Source organism: Oreochromis aureus, linkage group 17 (genome assembly GCF_013358895.1).
Source record: "Oreochromis aureus strain Israel breed Guangdong linkage group 17, ZZ_aureus, whole genome shotgun sequence".
In the NCBI taxonomy this organism is placed as follows: Eukaryota; Metazoa; Chordata; class Actinopteri; order Cichliformes; family Cichlidae; genus Oreochromis; species Oreochromis aureus.
In genome coordinates this window covers 33384987-33405028 of record NC_052958.1, presented here as the reverse complement: position 1 = coordinate 33405028, position 20042 = coordinate 33384987, and the positions used below count along the sequence as shown (strand labels likewise).

At 39.3% G+C, this 20042-nt stretch overlaps 1 protein-coding gene across 3 annotated transcripts in view; it reads right to left on the bottom strand.

The window, feature by feature from the left end:
- Window positions 1–228: 228 nt before the first annotated feature.
- Window positions 229–20042, bottom strand: part of znhit6 (zinc finger HIT-type containing 6) — a 37125-nt gene continuing 17311 nt past the window's right edge. The window contains exons 6-10 of one of the 3 annotated variants that reach the window (XM_031760243.2): window positions 15301–15369; window positions 15033–15113; window positions 10820–10900; window positions 3098–3222; window positions 229–1057 (exon numbers count right to left, since the gene is read on the bottom strand). In XM_031760243.2, coding sequence (XP_031616103.1) covers window positions 783–1057; window positions 3098–3222; window positions 10820–10900; window positions 15033–15113; window positions 15301–15369 — 631 coding nt within the window. In that variant the 3' untranslated portion in view covers window positions 229–782. Of the gene's footprint in view, window positions 1091–1362; window positions 1426–3097; window positions 3223–10819; window positions 10901–15032; window positions 15114–15300; window positions 15370–20042 lie in introns of those variants that run through there. The other 2 variants (XM_031760242.2, XM_031760244.2) reach the window with 2 other exon arrangements.

Genomic DNA, 20042 nt, shown 5'->3' with positions numbered 1-20042 from the left:
CTCAAACAGCTGTCAAACAGCTACATCAGCAAACATGGTGATGGCCTGAGAGTTTTGTTTATAAGATTTTCTATGTTAATAAAAAGATATTTTTATCTTTGCAGTATGAGAATTACACATAAAGGGCAAATAAGTATCATGAAAATAAACATTTCCAAACACTGATTTTATTTGACAAAACACAAGACAAATATAAAAACTGAATTTAAAAACACACCAATCCTAGTACAAAGGATGGTCTTTAAAATACATTCATTTCATAACAAAACAATATTTTTAACAGAACGTGATGTTATTAACACATTTATTTTACTAACATAAATATAAATTGCTTTGAAATCAAAGTAATATCAAAATCCTAAATATCATCAGTGATTCACTTATGAAATCAGTCAGTATAAAAATAAAACCTGAAATGATTCTAAGTGCAAACAATAATACATCCTGTTAACAATTATTCTCGCTGCTGAAAACGACCTATATACAAATACTGAAAAAGGACTAAAGTATACTGACAGAAGACTGATGACTTCCTGTGACGTGTGCAGCATCAGAGCCTCAGTATCTGGATACTGTCATTCCAATCCCCCGGCTGTCAGCAGCATTAGCTGACTCATTTTCATCTCCACAGGCGGGGATATGAGAATAGCCGTCGGCTCTTTAACAGCCCCCTCCTTAGTCATGCTGACCTCCGCACTTTCTTCAGTAATCCCCTCATTTATGCACTGATCCCTGCTGCTGTCACTGTGTTCATTAATAACAACACTGTCCACCACCGACTTCTACTGCACTTCATCTTTCGTGTCATTAGCGGGATCTTTGGCATCGTCGCAGCTTTTATCACATGGGATATTTTTATCGTCTTCATCACTACTGTCTGTGATCTCTCCCTCCTCTTGCTCCTCATCCTCATATCCTCTCTTTGCCTTTTTCTGTGGCGGGGGTTCAATCTCTTGGGCAGTTCTGCTGATGTTGGTTTCTCCTGTTGTGGGAGATCTTTGTGGCGATGGCGAAAATTGGGTCGTTTCCTTCTCTTGGCCCACCTTGTCATTCTCTTCTGCAGAAGGAGCACAAGCTGATGCAGGTTCGGCTGAAACAAATTAATCCCATTTTTATAAGGTGACTGCACACAGCTATTTCCTATAGTAAAATTCTAACAGGTTTAAACATGTACATGAGAGTCATGAGAGAAAAGAGAAGCATTGGGAACACAGCTGGGGTCTTAATACAGGACAGGTTGGGGATGATGATGATGACGATGATGCTGTTTGGCTCCCTGTTGGTTCCCATCATGCCAAACTATTAGTTACACAAATGCAAAAAAATCTATAAGCTAGTGTAAAACTAACAGTACAAATTTACATGTGTACTAAAATTATCCTTAGAGTTTGCAGCTGTGATGCAGTTCAGGAGCTCCAGATGGCGCTTTATTAAAAACAAACAAACAAACAAACGAACAAACAAACAAACAAACAAATAAATAAATAAATAAATAAAATAACTGTAGCATATAAACTTTGAGTCTAATAGCTCATCTGTTCCAAGTTGAGTTGCAAAACTCACACACATGTTCAGGCATTCTCAGAAACAACAACCACGTTTTTTAGTGAATTAAGCAAGGCACAAAGACGCACAAGAAACATGCAAAGGCAACGAGAATCTCGGTCTTGTGCAACCATCAATGTCAGTGCATAAAGTTCACACTTGTGCTATGTTGAAAGCGATATGCAACGGTAACTAAATCTGACACCCAAGAGTGGTATTGCAACATTTCCACTGAAGTGACCAGTGAGCTCAGTGTGACAGAAACTCAAAGGACTTTAACCTTTTGCCTACGGTGGGGCTGCAGACAGTTTCTAAGACTTTAGCTCTTTACCAATGGTTTCTGTCATATTTCAGGCCTGTTTATAGAACAAAATGAATGAGTGTGCATCAGAAGTTAATGAGGATGGTCTCTGCCTATGCAGCTACCCTCGGAAAAACCTGGGAACTATTTTAATGGTCATCAAACCACACCTTTATGGGTACAGGGGAGGTTGTCAAATGCCATTAAAGGTCAGGCGTTAAAGGTTATTAAGAAAAAAAAAAAAATCAGCGAAACGGGAGCAGGGTAAAAGTGATATCAGTGAGACCATAAATAAAAATACACCCTTAAGTGGCTGAATTCAGTTTAAACTGTCTGGCTGCACAGTGCATGCTTGGAGCCTGCCAGACCCCCAACATTACTTCAGCAGATACAGCTGAAGATACAGCCACGGTGTCCGATTGCTTGTTATCATTTCCTGTCTAGCTTCACAGTCCATGGCATGTGTAATCATCAGTGTATTTCTACAGCTAACCTTATAGGAAAACAGCGTGGTACTGAGGCCTTATCACTAAAAACACACACACGTACAAACTCAGACTAAAAATGATCTCATTCGCCATTCGGCCAGTCTGGCTCTGACAGTAACTGTGATACTGTGTTTGTGTGGTCTTTTGTGTTCATACCGAAAGTACTGCGATAACCACAGCTGGACCGAACTGTACACATCTCACAGGAACCAAAATGACGAGCGTGCTTTTCGCTGTCCTGTTTTGACGCGACCGATCGTTCTCGACACTGAAAACCCCGCAGTAGTGGAAAGTGACACAGGGGTGAGAAAAAGCACGGACTCATCTCCTGTTTTCTCGTCTACTCTCACTTCACAGCTTATGAGGTCAATCTTCAGCAATAAGCCATGTTTGATCCTCTTTCTGGCCACAATTGCAGTTGAGGTTAAGGTGGTGTAAGTGATGTTGAACAGAGCACGCTCATTTCCTTTTGGGTAGCATGTTGCCATAGTGAAAAATAAGGGAACAAAGTCTTAAAGCCTCAGCTGGAGAAACCAGGACATGATACAATGCTGCTGGAATCGGGGGAGTGGAGAGAGGTTGGCGTTTGGGGGCTACACAGTATTTGAACTCATTATATATTCATCCTGTTGTTTAGTTACTGAAAGCTGTTTGGAAATCAGCAGAAAAGCATGCATGCAGGGGAAAAAAAAAACAAAAACAGAGAAAGTTAGATGAGATGAGAAAAAGGGCTGAGATTAGGGTGGGTGTGTTTGTTTTTTACCTGGTCCTTTCAGTGGATAGTCCTTCCAGTGATCTTTGAGTACAACATGCAGCACAGGATATTCAATCAGTGTTTTGTAGCTCAGGTTATCCCTCAGGCTCTTCTCAATGTCCAACTCATGATACCTATTTTAAATCAAATTAAAGCACAACAGAGACCAAACAAGTGTTTATAACAAAGAGATATCATGCAAAAATAAAGTCAGATCACTACTGTTGGACCTCCTAAACTGGCAACTGCAGCTTTTCATTTCTCTTGTCGCCTGTGGCACAGTGACTGCTGACGATCATTAAAGGATTGATAGAGATTTGAGTCATGGCTTGGCAAAAAAACGAGATCCTGCCTGGTGCCTGTCTCGTGGGATGGAAACTGACTTTAGTTGAGAGTCGACGACATCTCTCAAGCACAGCTTTCTTACCGCTCCTTTAACTGTTTGCACTTGATGACATCAGCCTAGCTTTGTCTTAAAGTAGACCTGTGGCGCATTAAAGATGGTCATAAATCACCGATCTGAATAGTTGACTGGATTCTTGGAGACATGAGCCAGCAACACAGAGCCAGCTTAGGTTGCGGTCACCAAAACACAAGATCACATGTGTACTGTCGAACCTGTAACTGACTTAAGCCATTGTTTTGGAAAAATCACATGAAAATGAGATCCACCCAGGTATCCACCCACTACCCGTGCCAATCAAAACACTCTGCTATAATGTGACATTTACAGGTCATTAATGGAGATCATCATTAGTATTATTATCATTATTATTATTATTATTACTATTACTACTACACATTATTTTACATATAAACAGCCACAGCACATTTTTTCCTGGAGTAAAACAAAGTGACCTATCAGATCAAAAGGAGAATCCAGTGTGAAAAGCCAGAATGTGCAAGAAAGTAACATACTTACAGTGATTGCATCCACTTTGATGTGCACACCAAATAACTACCGTTTCCATGTCATTTATTTTTATGTCTTACTGATTAAGAGATTACTCTTAACGGATGTTTTTTTACATTTTTGGGGGGGGGGGGCTAAATTAAAACATACATGTTGGTAAACAACCATTTAAGAGGGGTAGCTGGCAAAGCGGAGAGAGTGGCTCCCTGTGGTGTTAAATCCTGGATATTCCTGAAAACAAGACCCGGTGGCTCAGCCAAGAGTGTGCACACATCTGGTCTCTATATAATGTTCTTGTGAATGAACAGAGGACACACTGATGTTCTCTTTAGGGAGGTTCCCATTGTTTTCCTGCTGCTGCCGAGTCCCATCAGCAAAGAGACAGCCGTGTAAAATGGGAAGCACATAGAGAAACTGCAAATATGACCACTGAACATATACACCAATCAGTCACAACATTAAAACCAACAACAGATTAGTCAAGTAACAATGCCCACTCTGTCACACTGCAAATCTCTAGCTGGAAACCTTCGGGCCTGGTATTCATGTGGATTTGGACTATGGGAAACACACCGAACACCCAAAAGTTGTTGCCTTACCCAGCGTAACAACACAACAAAATAAACTCGAGAAAGTCTTGAGGAACATGACAAAGAGCTTGAGGCGTTGCGAGACCACGTGCAAGATTGAGCTGCTTTGGGGATGGACGGCCTTCGCAATATGAAACTGAAGGTTTTAAATGGGAACGATCTGTGTATTGTGATGTTGAAAACTATTAGATTAACATATAAATCTATTGCAAACCTACAATTACACAAGTCCAGTTGCACAAGAGCTCTACAGAATAACACTGCTGTTAATTGTTAAGAAAATCTTATTGTTTGAACTGATGTTGACTCACAGGCTGCGGCTGGCTGCAAAAGGTTTCCGGGATTCCTCCAAAACTCACGCAATAACAATGTCCTTATTTATTAGTGTTAACTGCTAAAAAAGTAGGCACTCGGAAAAGAAAATGTGAATGCAAGTAAAAAGTTGCAGCTGTTCCACCAGATTGCTGATTTGACCTAAAAAATAACCTATGGAAATGGTATCAATACTTTTAATAAAATACAGAATGCATCATCAGATCAGACATGGAAACCAAACTATGTTGAAATCATACAACAGATCAGCACAAGCCGAACTCCATCAACTCCACCTCTGATGGTAAATCTCTTAGAGATGAATGATTTTTTTTTTCCCAATGATTTCCCGCAAATTGCTAAAAAATAAATAAATAAAATTTAAGGAGTATTTAGAAAACACATCAGATCTCAATGAGAATAAATGATGCTGGATATCCACAGTGGTGTGAAAACCGTATTTGCAATGTTTTTTAATTAACATAAAAAATTTGTTTGATGATCTGAAACGTGACAAACATGTAAAAAGGAAATCAGGGAGAGGGCAAACACTTTTGGCACCTCTGTACAATGATATGGACCAGGCAATGTGTTAGGAATGAAAGGATGCCACATCGTTTGATGGAAATGAAAATTATCGACCTACAGAGGGCTGATTTCAAAGACAATCTAAAGATCAAAGTCATGCAGCGGGCTAGTTCATTCTTTTCATTTCATTGCAGCAACTAAGTACACTGTATAATTTTAAGGTACCTAGTCTCCATATTCCACTTTAAATGCTCTACAATTTGAACAAATGGGATTCTGTAATTTTAAGGATGCAGTGAATTGGCGTCATTTAAACATAGACACAAGCCTAGATGTCAGTCACTTTCCAAAATTCAGAAGCACTACCCGTTGCCAACAGCTCCACATTTTCTCCCGCACCAAAGGACTCCGCGTGCAGCACCTGTCCTTCTCGTCCTACTTCGGTTCACCTCATCATATTTTGTGACACAATTTAATTGTTTAATTGTTTGCGTTTGACAAGCTTTGTGGCCTTGCCACATTTGTCACACACCGCATCTTGGCTATTTGTGACTCCGCCTATGATCATCAACTGAGTGAGTGAGCCCAGTGATGCATTTATACAGCCATATTTCGCATATCACTATGACAGGCAGAAGAAGTAGTTCCTACCAATCACTGAGACAATTTCAATACTATAGTTACTTTCCATTGTGTTCCTGTTAATCATGAACCACAAATTTATCTGAAATCACTAAAATATCGATATTTTAATATGACATTTGATTCTAGAACATTTCTGGCATTGGAAGAATCGATATTTCAGTAGTAATCTGCACAACACTAATACCTGCATATTCTCACGACATGAGATAGGGAAGTATCGTGCACCAGGAAGAACCCAGGACCCACTGCACCAGCATAGGGTCTGAAAATGGGTCCAAGGATTTCAAGGACAAAAGAGCAGAGACGAGTCCTGTGCTGGGAGACACAGCAAATCTTCTGGCAAATGCACATGTTAATGTACCATCCTGGAGGATTTGGACTATCTGTACAACCTCTGTAGGGTCTTGCCTCATGCTTACAATAGTGATATTGACTTTAGCCAAATGCAAAACTAGTGGGGTAAAAAAGAAAGAAGTGAAAAAAATGTAAGTGACCTCCACCTGTAAAACCATTCCTGTTTTGGGGGGTTTCTCATATTTGCCCCTCTGGTGCACCTGTTGTTAGTTTCATTAACACCAAACAGCTGACACTGATTAACAACCCCATCTGCTACTTTACTGACCAGATCAACATCCCCCCCCCCAAAAAATTAAAAAGTGTTCCTTTTATTTTTTTTGAGAAGTGTATGTAGGAATATGCTTCACACAGGCTTTACTGGCACATCGCAATACTTTTTAACTAATTCTGACAACTCAGCTGCAAAAACTAAGATATGCAAATCAAGCTTTCTTTTTGGGCTATAACACCAAAACACAATTTTACAAAACTGTTTTAATGTTAGGCTTTTTTTTTTTTAATGTTGCTTTGGCATAAAAAAAGACAAGCATAATTCATATTTTGCCTACACATTCACATTCATAATTAGTTTGTATTTTCAGAGTAATCCTTTGCCAGAACTGCATAGCTCTACCTTGATGTCCACATTAAGTACAGGTCAGCCAGTCTCCTAGGCAACCATCCCTGTCATACACTGGGTATTCACGAGGCCACACTTTACATACTTAATTGCACCTTTATTCCTTTCTTGCATTTAAAAAAATATTCTCAGTGAGAGGCTTCTTAATTTCAGGGTGTAGCTACTCTTTAAGCCAGGTTTGGAAAAGTTTGCACTACAGAGGCTCAGTTTAAAAAGTAACACAAAACGGTTTCAGTGCAGACCTTCAAGCACCGATGTGTCTGCCCATGTTCTCCCAAACAAAAAATACAGCAAATTTGACCAAAAGTGACAAGTCAAGACGGTCAAACAGTGCTTTTTAACAAACACTATTTCACACTGTGTGTTTGTGTAAAAGCTGAAGTCACTTGAAAGATGAAAAATGTCACTATTACCTGATGAATACCTTATAAATGCCTTGCTGTTCAGCATCAGTGTCCTAAAACCAGCAGGAGACCTGAGGTAAGCATCTGCTGTGCAGAAACATATTTGAACGTAGCATTAGGGCAAGCCGAGGGAGAGCAGACAGCTCCAGGGGACTAAGGAAAACACTAGCCACAAATATGTGAACAGCTTCAACAGGACAGGAACACCACTGTCTTAAGGCAACAGCACAACACTGGTTGAAGAAAAAAAAAAACCTAAAAACCCAGAAAGCAAAAAAATACGCTTTGTAAAAAGAGCATCTCCATCTTAGACATCAAGGATGCACCCCTGGATCTGGCAGACTGAGAGGAAAGGCAGTGGTAAGGGAAAAGAGGAGAGGGCATCCTCAGGATCACACGGGAGGAATGACTAAAAAAAATAAACACGAAAAAAAAAAAAACAACCCCATAAACAAACATCAGAAATGTGTGAATGGTTCTCTTGATGCACATGGTCACCTTTCCAGTAAGAGGATGTGGGTTATACAAGCGCCACTTATTTTAGCACAAGAACTCCTTTATTAGAGGTGGTTGATATTCCAGTAGACAACAAAAAACACGCAGTCATACCTTTTGTGTTAGATGTGGCAAATGACCGCTAAGAAACCATGACTACTGCTATCCATGACTTCATAACATTAATAACACTGTGTAAAATTAGGGGTTCTCCTCCAAGTCTGCATTATTCAGAAAGTAGAGGCTTATTTGTGGTTGAAATGATCCGACCTGATTTGGAACCTCTTAAACGAGATACAAGCGCAGATAGGGGCCTCTCTTCTCATGAAAGTAGAATCTGTAGACACGAGACACTTATGCAAAACTGTACATAGTTAATAAGATAATTACCCTAAAAAATATATAATTTTCCCCTCCTCTATTCATTTAGAATTCTTTTAGATTCAAAACTGAAAATTGCACTCTGAATTAACAGACACTTAAAACACTGTTCTAGCAGATACTGAGGAGAGAATGTCAAATAGATTGATTTGTTCATGCTGCTCAGTTACTCATCACTAAAAACCGACTACTAAGAGTGTATCTGGCCAAACGCTGTTAAAAGTCATGTATAAAACCTTTTGACAGAAATGATCTTATGCCAAGAATGCCAAAAGTAGTGACTCATTTATATAAAAACTAAATCTCAGCAGGAAATTGCTGTGCTATTATTTCCACCTTGACATGATCACTTCATATGACGTGCCCTGCCCACCCAAACAGCCTTAGGGGGAAAAAACCAAACAAAAAAACTTGTATTAAAAATGACTTTTGATACAATGATACTGGATACATTTATGCAAATATGTAATATGTAATAAGTTTAAAGCATCATTGTAAAGAAAGAAAGGTTTTAGATGAACGAATGAATGAAGTTATGTAGCACACATTAGCCAAACTTCTAGAAAGCACAGCTCCATCTCCAATTTGTTTCTAAAAACCTTCTTTTTGAATTTACATTTATGTTTGTAACGTCCACATCAGCTTTAAAGTAAGAAACTATGGCTCTTAAACACGATTATTAAAGCTCTCGGCAAAACTCCACCATCATCTTCTGTGTTACTGCCATTCATAAAAAGTGTATCAATATTTTATTAGAACTATAAAACATACAGGGTGAGTTTGATAATGTACCCTGCAACACTACAAAAGTAATTCAGGAATGGTTTAAAGAATGCAAAAAAGAGCTCAAGGTGATCCACGGGGTTCCCAATTCCCAAGCTTTCACTTTAATAAAGCACTCGAATCATGTGCTAGAAAACCATGTGCAATCCATACGGACGCTGACTATCGTCTTACAAGGCTTCAAGTATGAGCTGCTAGCTGATAGAGGATTCAGAGTCCATGCCTTAGCAAGTCAAAGCTCTGATGGCTGCAGAGCACTGACTTTCCCTTGTTATTTTAGATGCTTGTTGCTGACTGACGCATTGTTACAGCAATGCCTGCTCTGTGTATTAGGTTTAAATAACATTAAGGTGGGACACAAGTATGCATTTTAGCGTGGTTTATAGGTATATAACAAAGTGACTAGTGGACTATACTATACTGTATATGCTGTGCTACACTTTATGGAAATTTGTAATGGTTGGAAATTAACTGCCTTTATGAACTTATTGTAATGCACTAGCTTGTAACAACCAACATTATTTAAGGTACAAGATTCATATTTTTGGCCTCAGAGATGAGAAGAATTTAAAACTATGCATTAAGGATAAAAAGGTAAGAGCTTGAAAGACACTCTTGGTAAATCTCTTATCCCTCTATATGCGTTTATACAATTTAATTCATCTCCTTAGAAGAAGTGTGCAGCTGAACCTGCTGCTGCAAAGCAAAATGATGGTGTGTGTGTGTGTGTGACAACAATGAATGATGGGAAGTTTTATGATGTCTCATCTCAGCCAGGGGGCAAATATAATGAGCGCCAAGGATCATCATTCACTTTGTCACTAAGTAGAAACGGAAGGCTGCCAAAGAGCCTAAAAGTAGGTGAGGCAGATGGGTGCTACCATCACCTCTCCCTGACCCGTTCAAAAAATGAAGACACAATTAAAAAGAAAAAAGAAAAAAAAGAGGCGCGCCGCATACAAAACAAAAAGTATGCAAAGAGGAGAGAGCCTAAGTCTAAGAAGCAAATGTCAAATTTTTAAATAACTTAGCTAATTCACAGATGTAAAAAGAAAATTATCACCATATGCAAGGTGTGATCAAAAGATGCTGAGAACTTCTAAAATATTGGCAACCACCAGTGCTACCCCATAGCCTCGTCCTACAGTAGTAGATACACCTATGGTATCAATATGAAGCTCCTACGTCGTCTCGTTCTCCAGGTATCGCTTTCACAAACTTGGGTGTGCACGCCCGCTCGCTCACCTGGCAGGGTGACAACATTACACCATCAGCCTTTTACGGCTTAGGGGTAAAAATCAAAAACCCCTCACCAGATTTAAATTTGCCCCGTGTGACACTTTAGGTTGTTTTCTCGTGGACTGTTTTCAGTATGCCTGCCGCACCATCATTGTGTTGTTAACTTCCCTTGGACATGAGTTTCTCTGATACCAGGTGAATTTCTCCCAGAGATTCTGTCTTACTTCCATCGAAAGCAAAGCAGAATACATCTGCATGAATGAGATAGTAGGCAAAGATGAAGATGCAGGAAGGAAAGATAGTGAAGATAGAGAAGTCTGAATATCTTAGGGCAACCAATCAAAAAACAACAGAGTGCACAAGAGAGGTGGCGAAGAAAATAAAGGGCCACAGTGAAGATTCATGGCTGTGTGAGAGAGGACATACAAAGGAGAATGCCAGGGATAGAGTGAAAGAGCATCTCACCTGACAGCATTAGCCTTTCTTCCCTCCACTTTCATGAAGACTTTGACATGATCAAACCGAGCTTGCACATACATCTTCAACCTGAAAAACAAACTCACATTAACACCAAGAACTAAACATATGGCTACAGTGACTAGCTTTAAGGTAGTGACCAAAAGGGTCAAAACACAAAGAGCTCATTGACTGAGTGTGGCACAACAGTGACCCAAATGTACACTGGTATACTGACTGACATATGTATAGGCTCCCACTGAGGTTTCTATGCAAATTAAATTATTGTATGTACTGCCAACCCCAGCACCTGAGCCTGCTGCGAAGAGCTAGCCAATGGAACATGCAGAGTTGAAACCTCACTGGCTTGAAACTAGAAAAAGCCTGTGTATAAAAGATTGGCAAAGACTATGTCACGTATCTATTTAAAGAGCTGTACACCTCTACACAATGCTCTTGATGTGGATTTTGCAGTAAGGCACTGATCGCTGTTATCAGTATAAAGGTTAGGTCAGAGGAGTCAAATCACTGCTCTGTAAGAGGTTCAGATAAGAAATAGTGCAAACAAAGAAGCTGCCTTGTTCAAAGACTACTGTTCAGGTTCAGAGAAACAAGAGCCTGGGAAATGGAAAAAAAGAAAAGAAAGTACAGCAAGAGCAAATGTATGTCAACGTGCGGAGACCCTGACCACATCCTGTGTTACTGAAGTGAGCTGATCGATAACAAAGATCAGCACAGAAGATTACCTCTTGAAAAACAGCTTCTGTGTGCACGGAGATAAATTCAACTTATTAAAAGCTGCCAATCTATCCATTCTGAGAAACATGAGCATAGCTGCGACAAAGCACAGTAGCAGAAATCACCAGAGTGTTACAGGCAACCCATCTCATTCACATTCTACAGATAATTTTAATTAGATACAGTAATATTTATGAAACTTCCTGTGGAACGGTGAACTGTAGCTATCAAAAGCTTTTAATGAACATGAGCCTCACAAGGCTTTCAGTTTCATTAAGGTTATGAGGGTTTACTACTAGAACTTCAACTAGAACTAACCCTGACTACATAAAAATGTAAAGCTTATGTTAACTTTACCATAAGCAGTTTAAATTTGCTATTTAAACCACCGTGTGTCTAAGGTTTTCTAAAATTTGATTTAAGTCCTTTTACTACCAGGCTGTCATTGTTGTCAGATGGCTGGAATGGCCCCAACGTCTGGACCATGATATAAATAAATGTTCTGTTGAACCTTTACAGTTTAAACGCAACGTAGCTGAGGAGTAAAACAATAACCTCAATTGCACATCAAAATCAGCAAGAGAGGCACATTCTGTTGCAGCCGGTCTAAATTAGACCGGCTGCTCACATCTTGATTGCTGAGCTGACTGAAGTAGCAGGCTCATGGTAGGTGATGTTGGTGGTGACCACTGGTTCCCTTTTCATAAGCAGTCTAAATGAAATCAATATTCACTCATTACACAAAGATTTAGACTCCATGTGGGACAAAACCTGTAAGCACACTGTTTGGTTTTAGTCATCCTCATTTTAGCTCATTGGTAGGATTATTTTTGAGCTCCTTTAGTCAACTTTTAGAAGCTGTCTATGTGCACCAAAACTACACCCCACTCTTTTCTTTTCTTCTTTTCTCATCATCAGGACATTTTTAAAAGACTAATATCATTTCCTGTCACCTGGAAATCACAAACAAAAACAGTACTGTGTGTGTGGTTTTTTTGAAACAGTTAATATACTGTGCCAGAAATAGCAACTTTGTAATGATAGCTCCGCAGTGCAACCAGTTTACATCATCCACCCAGGGTCCATTGCACAAGAAAAGTAATGATATTTTTTGTAGATCAAAATACGTATTAAGTATTGTCAGAGTTCAAAAAATAATGAAAATAGTGAAAGCAGTTTTAAAAGCATGATTTATAGCAGTAGAGGGCTTTTGCAGCCTATTAAGGCCCACAAGTCAAAACCATGGTTCTATTTGAACACAAGACTCTATTGTGCTGTTCTGCTGTAGCTGATTCAGATGCTTAATGTGACACTTTACGAGACAATTTTGGGCAATCCAAAAATCTTGTATACAATGCATTACAATTTTGAAGCAGGTCAAATTGGATACTTGACATTAAACCGTGAAGTATGAATGCCACCATCCACATTTCAACTATAATTACTGTGAATGATTCATTTGGCTTCCTTTTCTCCGCTCTCTTTCTCAACTATGAGAATCTACGAACAAAACACTGCTTCAAACTCACTGCCAACAATAAAAAGTGCTCATTAAAACTCTTCAAGAGAAAACAAAGGGCTGAGCAGCAGTCATTATCCCCGAACTTAGAGGTCTTCCAAGCCATACATCAAAGAGGTGTTAACTTCTAGGTCTATTATCACATTGTTAAGTTTTCTATTTTTATTCACGGTTTTAAAAAGAATAACTAAATAAATCGGTGTGAGCTGAATTTCTATTGCTGAATGAAACAGATTAGTATATGATATCCAGTTTTCCTGCAAGATAAAGCTGGAATTTTAGCAGATTTATAAAAATCAATAACCCTAAACACGGGTGGTGACAAGTGATCACATAACCTGAAATTACTCCCAAGATAACAGAAATTGTTTTCACTTTACCGGCATGTCACTAGTACTACTCCCAAATGAATCAATGCAGAGTTGCTGCTTGTCCACACTGCCACAAAGCGAGGACAAAGTTTTATGTGGGAGCACATTCCAAAGCAGGGAAAGGTACTAACAGCCCATGGGAACTAGATTACTCGAATAATTGTCTACTAGGCCAGGCCATTGTAATTCACTACTGTCAAGTTGTCCCAAAAACTCCTTGAAAAGTCTTCGGTTGATTGAAAATGCTACAGCAGGAGTACTGACAGGGTCCAGACAGAGAGAGCATATTTCTCCCACACTGGCTTCTCTTAATTGCTCCTCATTAAACCCAGAATTAAATTTAAAATCCTTCTCCTCACATACAAGGTCCTGAACTTGTAAACTTGTGGGTATTTAAAAGTAGAACAGGAGGCACAGCCTGCAGCCATGCACCTCTTTTGTGGAACCAGCTCCCAGTTTGGGTTTGGGAGACAGATACCCTCTCTACTTTATTCATCTCTGGCTCTCCTCCACAGCGTGTCTTTGGCTACGTCCACACTAATGCGTTTTCATTTGAAAACGCATCGTTTTCTCTCCCGTCCACACTGAGACGGCGCTTTCCTCAAGGAAAAACGCAGCGTTTTGAAAATGCTCTCGAAAACGCATTCATTTCAAAACGCAGCTGACCCGTCGCAGTGTGGACACACAAAAACGCAGACTTTCTAAAACGATGACGTATTTTAGTCATGTGATGCAGTCATGTGACCAAATACACAAAGATAGAGGAGTGCATTATATAGCGGTTGTTTTGATTGCTCTCAATTTTGACAGCCCTAAAAAAGATGAGTATCAGTTTGTACATGCTCCAGATAGCTTTTCTCCAAATTCTTTAATTCTCACTCGCTTTTGTGCATGCTCAGGACTGGAACGTAAGCGTTTTCAACCGCTTCGACATGGACGCACAACACTGTGAAAACGACTGAAAACGCTAGTGTGGACGCGAAGCGTTTTCAGATGAAAACGCCGTTTTCAAATCTATCCGGGCTAGTGTGGACGTAGCCTTTGTCCTGTCTTTCTCCCCCATTATTCCAAACTGGTTGTGACAGATGGCTGCCCCCCCTCCCTGAGCCTGGTTCTGCTAGACGTTTGTTCCTGTTAAAAGAGAGTTTTTTCCTTCCCACTGTCACCAAGTGCTTGCTCAAAGGCTCTGATTGCTGGGGTTTTCTCTGTATTATTGTAGGGTCTTTACATTACAACATAAAGCACTTGAGGTGATTGTTGTTGTGATTTGGTGCTATATAAATAAAACTGAATTTAATTTAATTATCCTACATTTTTATATGTGTACACAATATCTACACATAAACATGTTGGTTTTCCTGTTGTAATGATGAAACTTTCATTACAGACACATTTCTGTGTAGCTCTGTTAGTGTCTCAACCTTCACTTAGAAGTGGTTTCTTTTTACAGACTCAGTTTCTTGAAGAAATGTTTAAAGCTTTTACATCATTTTTCAAATAAATATCTCAGCTTCTAAAAACAAAACAAACCAAAAAAAAGCAAAAGATAAAAAACACATGTTCTGTTTTCAAATGTGAAGGGGGAAAAGCTCACTTCTGACGTGTGACAGGTTCCGACTCTGTAGGGTGAATATAAGCAGTCAAGATCTGCTTCAAGGTTTGTTTGTCAGACACCCTGCAGCAAAAAAAAGCCATCGTTAATAGAGAGGCAAATGCAAGAGAAAATAAAGGATCAATAATGGTCCCAACTTCAATTCAATATGAACACATTTTGGTTTCAGGGCACACTTAAACACTAAAGGTTCAGAAGAAACTTTTATGATACACTATTCAAGAAATGTAATTATTACTTGATTACTCACCTCCTCTGAGTGAACTCTGAACTGCTCTGAGGAAATATGAGCTTCAGGTGCCACAGAAACAGTTTTTCTCTAGAAGAGACAGAAATGCACATTTTTATTTGCTGCTCATCAAAAACAGTGTAGTCAGATAAGGTTATTGTTATTGTTATTCTCACTGTAAACAATTCACAGTCAAACACAAATGCCCTTGTTTAATGTCAGAGCACAACATGGACACGGCTCTAATCTGTCCAAGACAATACATCTGGCTGCTTCCAAGATCCTGTCCATCTGTGTGACTGCGTGCAAATGAAAAAAACAAAAAAAAGAAAGAAAGAAAACATAGTCACCATGGAAACCGTGACATATACACTCAATACTAGAACACCAGCTGGCCAATATCGCATAATAATCACTTCTTCTGGGGTAATGCTTTGGGCAGTAACTGTTAAATGTGGTCGGGTTTTCTGGGTTGCTGGGTGTGCTCTACAACCAAACAATCATTCCCTAAGCAGCTGTAGTATTCTACTACTGCTGTCAGATATAGCCAACAAAATGTAATACATCAACCCGTTTGGGAGATAAGAATAACATGATGTATGATGATCTATTCCTTAGTAATCTCTTACAGAATCTTTTGGTGGATTCACAACACTTAATATTCCACATAGCCATTTCTTCATACTATAGCAGCCCATACATCAAGTGATCATAATAAAATAAATATAATGCTGCAGAGGAACAAAGGACTAGAATAAAACCTAATGGCACAAGCAGCGGCGTGCTGTTCTCTCCAGAGTCATGCCACAGAATACTGAGTGCTAAACCTAACTACAAGGACTTGTGTTAACCAAGACCACAGAGTCTGCCATGAGTAGGGTGGAGCTGAATCATCAAACACTTCTACAGCAAAGCAGAGGACTAAGGTCTTAACAGATCTTAAGAATGAAGATGAAACATTACCCTCAGAAAGTCCCAAAGCATAATTGTAAGGAAAGCAAAGGAGACCTTGTTATTAGGGCTTTGGTACTCACCAAGATTGACTTGAAGCACATCATGGAGGTTTGTTTTTGTTAGGAGCACCATCAGTGCGCCAGCACATGCATCAACCTCCTATTGTCTGCCATTCTCATCAACCTGCTCTTTCCTCTGATGTATTCCTACCTGAGTGGCTGCAGAAGGCTCACTCGCAACTGTATAAAGCCAGTGAAGCTATAACATGGAGGTTGGTAAGTGGTGTCTTGGTCCCTCTTATTTCCTCCCTCTTCTCCATCACCAACAGCATCATCCCTCTGCTGGTTTTACAGTTTATGTTTATTAATAATAAGTTGAGGTGTGAATTACCAGCAGCCCTGTACAAGTAATTCCATTACTTTAGCCTACTGATATTAGCTTAGGGGAGAAGCCAGAATCTGACGGTTTGTAGTCTTATTCCTGTTATTGTTTCTTTTCGCCGGGGCTCCCATCGCCCTTATTTGTATTGTTTGTTATTGTTGTTGTTGTTATTTGTAACTAGCTATATTTTTAATATTGTAGGAGTTTATATGTTAGGTTGGTTTGAGCCATAGATGTAGGCACCTGAACAGTTTTAATCGCCAAACTGCTGGGCTTAGGGGTTGCTCTTGGTTGGCAGTGATGACAGGAGCTATTGACAGTTGTTTAAGAGAGGGTTATCTACAAAGCTTATTACTGCTTAGGGATAAATAAAGGCCATCTCACTGAATACTGTTGTGCTATGACCTTTTGGCCAGATTGTCCACTCAATTTCAGAGCAACGAAAGCTCCGTTTTAAAGCCAAGCCAGAGAGATTAAACCACCAGCATAAACAGTGTCCTGTCAGTGTAGAGGATGGAAGTCATCCAGGAAAACTTATGAAACCTCTGCTGACATCTGGTTGAATTCATTGTGTATATCCACAAAGAGCAGTAAACCTCAGAGCAACAGTAGCCCAGATCAACTGATCACAGTCTGTACACTAAGAAAATCTACTGAGCCATTACATTATTAATTAAAGAAGTTGATTCAGTACTTTTACTCGAGTATTTTTAACAGTAGTATCTGTACTTCTACTCAAGTACGGAATGTCTGTACTTTTGCCTTTGTACAAAATAGAATGAATAATGCATCATCTGCGCTTTAGTTGGAACAAAGTGTCCAAATATGAGAGCTTCAGCTTCATCACCTACCATGAGCTGCTGAAGACGCGTAGGTGAGTGACAGATAAAAGAGGAGAACATTATGATTGTAGACTAAACTCTCCATAGGTAAATGAAATGATGTCCTGTGAACAGGATAAATATTTAAATCAAAGTACAGCGGAACTGGAGCTAGTCCGTCAGTTAAACCCAGAACACAGTATAAATCAGCAGTATAAATTTGTATTTTCAGAGGTAGGAATGAGGAAAATTGCAAGTTCACTACATTTTATTTGACCATATTTCAATAGCAACAATGCAACTAGCCTAACGATAACGCTTTGAACAAATAAATAAATTAGTAAATATTTAAATAAACGGTATATTTGGAAAAACATCCAAACCACTGACATTTCCTGCTAAAAATCCAGGCGGTGTTCTGTTGTGGGGGTCCACATGGTAGCATTATACCATAGATGGCTTTTTTCTCCCCAATGCAAACAGAAACAGGATAAGGAAAAAAACAAAAAGAGCAAATGTGTGTATTTATATGTGCGCACAACACTGAGTAAAAGGTTGGTTTGAATTTTCGCTTGGTTGTAAGGTGTGGGGTAAAGTGAAGGCCCCAGCAGACAGGAAGACAATGGACTGGGCGGTGATTTCCTACGCAACTTTAGAAGGCATCTAAGAAATCCACCTCCTTGTTCAAAGAAATTTATGTGTTTGCTTAGTTTGGGCCAAGTTTCTTGTTTAGTGCGTCAGACTGACTTGCACAAGTGTCTGTGTGTTTCTATGTGCAAGCAAATGAGGGTGGAGGACCAGGTGTGATGCCATTACTCTGTCATTATGGCAAATGGAAATCATGTCTTTCAGTGGAAAAGAGGCTTGCCCAAATATGCAGGCAATTGGGTCAGGCCAGGCCAAAATGCATACCTGGGAAAGGTGCCATCATTATTAATCACACACACAAAAAACGAAAACTGGAAAGAGCTGCATATAAAAGTCAAAATCGATCACGCTACCTAGACCTTTAACAGTTTTTACTGATAGCACTTGAACAAGACTTTGAGTTTTTAACATGATCCAACAAAGACTATGATCTAATCTGGGAGTAAAACAGCAAACTCATAATTCAGATTCAACTTACTTTATCTCACTCTGAAAACTCACCGTCTTGGCAAAAAGTGTCTTTAAAAAAAAAAAACCTGATATGATATTCAACAGTCTGAGTTGCAAAGACGGATGGAAGCCTCATTTCTTGATTCTTTCCCACTAGAGACTATTTCCTTGTTCTAAATTGGCAGCACAATAGCAGATGTTTCCCTCACTAGGCTACAAAACAAAAATATGGAGGGGGGAGAGGGAAAAAAAATCAAACCCCAATGGCCATTCAACAGAAAGCACCAGTTGACAAAACAGAGAACTACAACACTTTAGGCGAGCAAATAATTGGAGGATTTTTTTTCTTTTGCTCACATTAATTTTTGTGAACAGACAGTCACTCAAATTAATCACTGAATTGAATCTTTGCCTTGAAGAATACCATTAATATATAATGTGTGTGGTGTGTATATAATAATGTGTGGCGTTATAATCACTCTGGGGTTAGTTTGATCCTGTGTTTTTATCTTTCACTTTCTTTTTAAACTTGTTTTTATATGAAAACCCGCTAAGCAGCATAAAGAACAAAACCTACAATCCAATAATTACGTCCACTTTACGCATTAACTGGCGAGGTTTGAAAAGAAAGGTCCTGTTCCACATAACTATAATAGTCCCTGTGACTGTACTAAGCTAATATAAGCAATCTTACTTTTCAACAGTTTATGTTGCACAAACTAGTATGTTTTAAGCATACTGAACCTTTGTGTATTTGAGGTTTGGCTACTGCTTTATACAGAGTCTGAGCAATTGTCCTCATGTGTGGAGGATACTAAGAATGAAAGCATGATCAGAGGGAGATGGATAAATTCATTAACCAGAGCACACACTGTTGGTTTAGTAAGTGATTGGTGTTGTGTGTGCTATCCACAGCAGTGAGCAGAAACCCTGACTGGTGGTCTGGCAGTCGCAGCAGAAATCCATCTGGCTGGATTAAGGACTGGACCGATCCAACAAAAATGTCACTACACGTGAAACCATGTGTGCTGTGTTTCTGATGGTCAGAGGCAGATGCCAGGATTTGAGTGGCAAGTGGGTGCTAGTAAAATTAGATGACAGGATTGTGGGGACTGTCTATTAAGATACAAAAACTAAAGTCAGAATTCAAAGCGATAGTTGTGTCCGCAACCTCAAAGGGTGGAGTGACAGAGTGGGTGATGGAAAGAAGGGAAAGAAGAAAAAGATTACATGCAGCTGCATCTTAAGTGTCCTTATTCGAGTTCTGTCTTAAAGTCTAGCTGTTTGACACACTGCACAGGACTAACCTTCCTGAAAAGTCATGAACACAATTATGTTAACATGTACAGGTCAGACTTTGAGTGTGACTTTGCGTCAGATTTAAGATTAACATAAGCTAAAGGACAAAATGTGAATCACCCTGTTGGTGATCCACTCCTTCTACTCCTAAAATAAATAAATACATTATTAAATTTATGCCCTGAAACTGTGGTATTTTTCATAGATTCA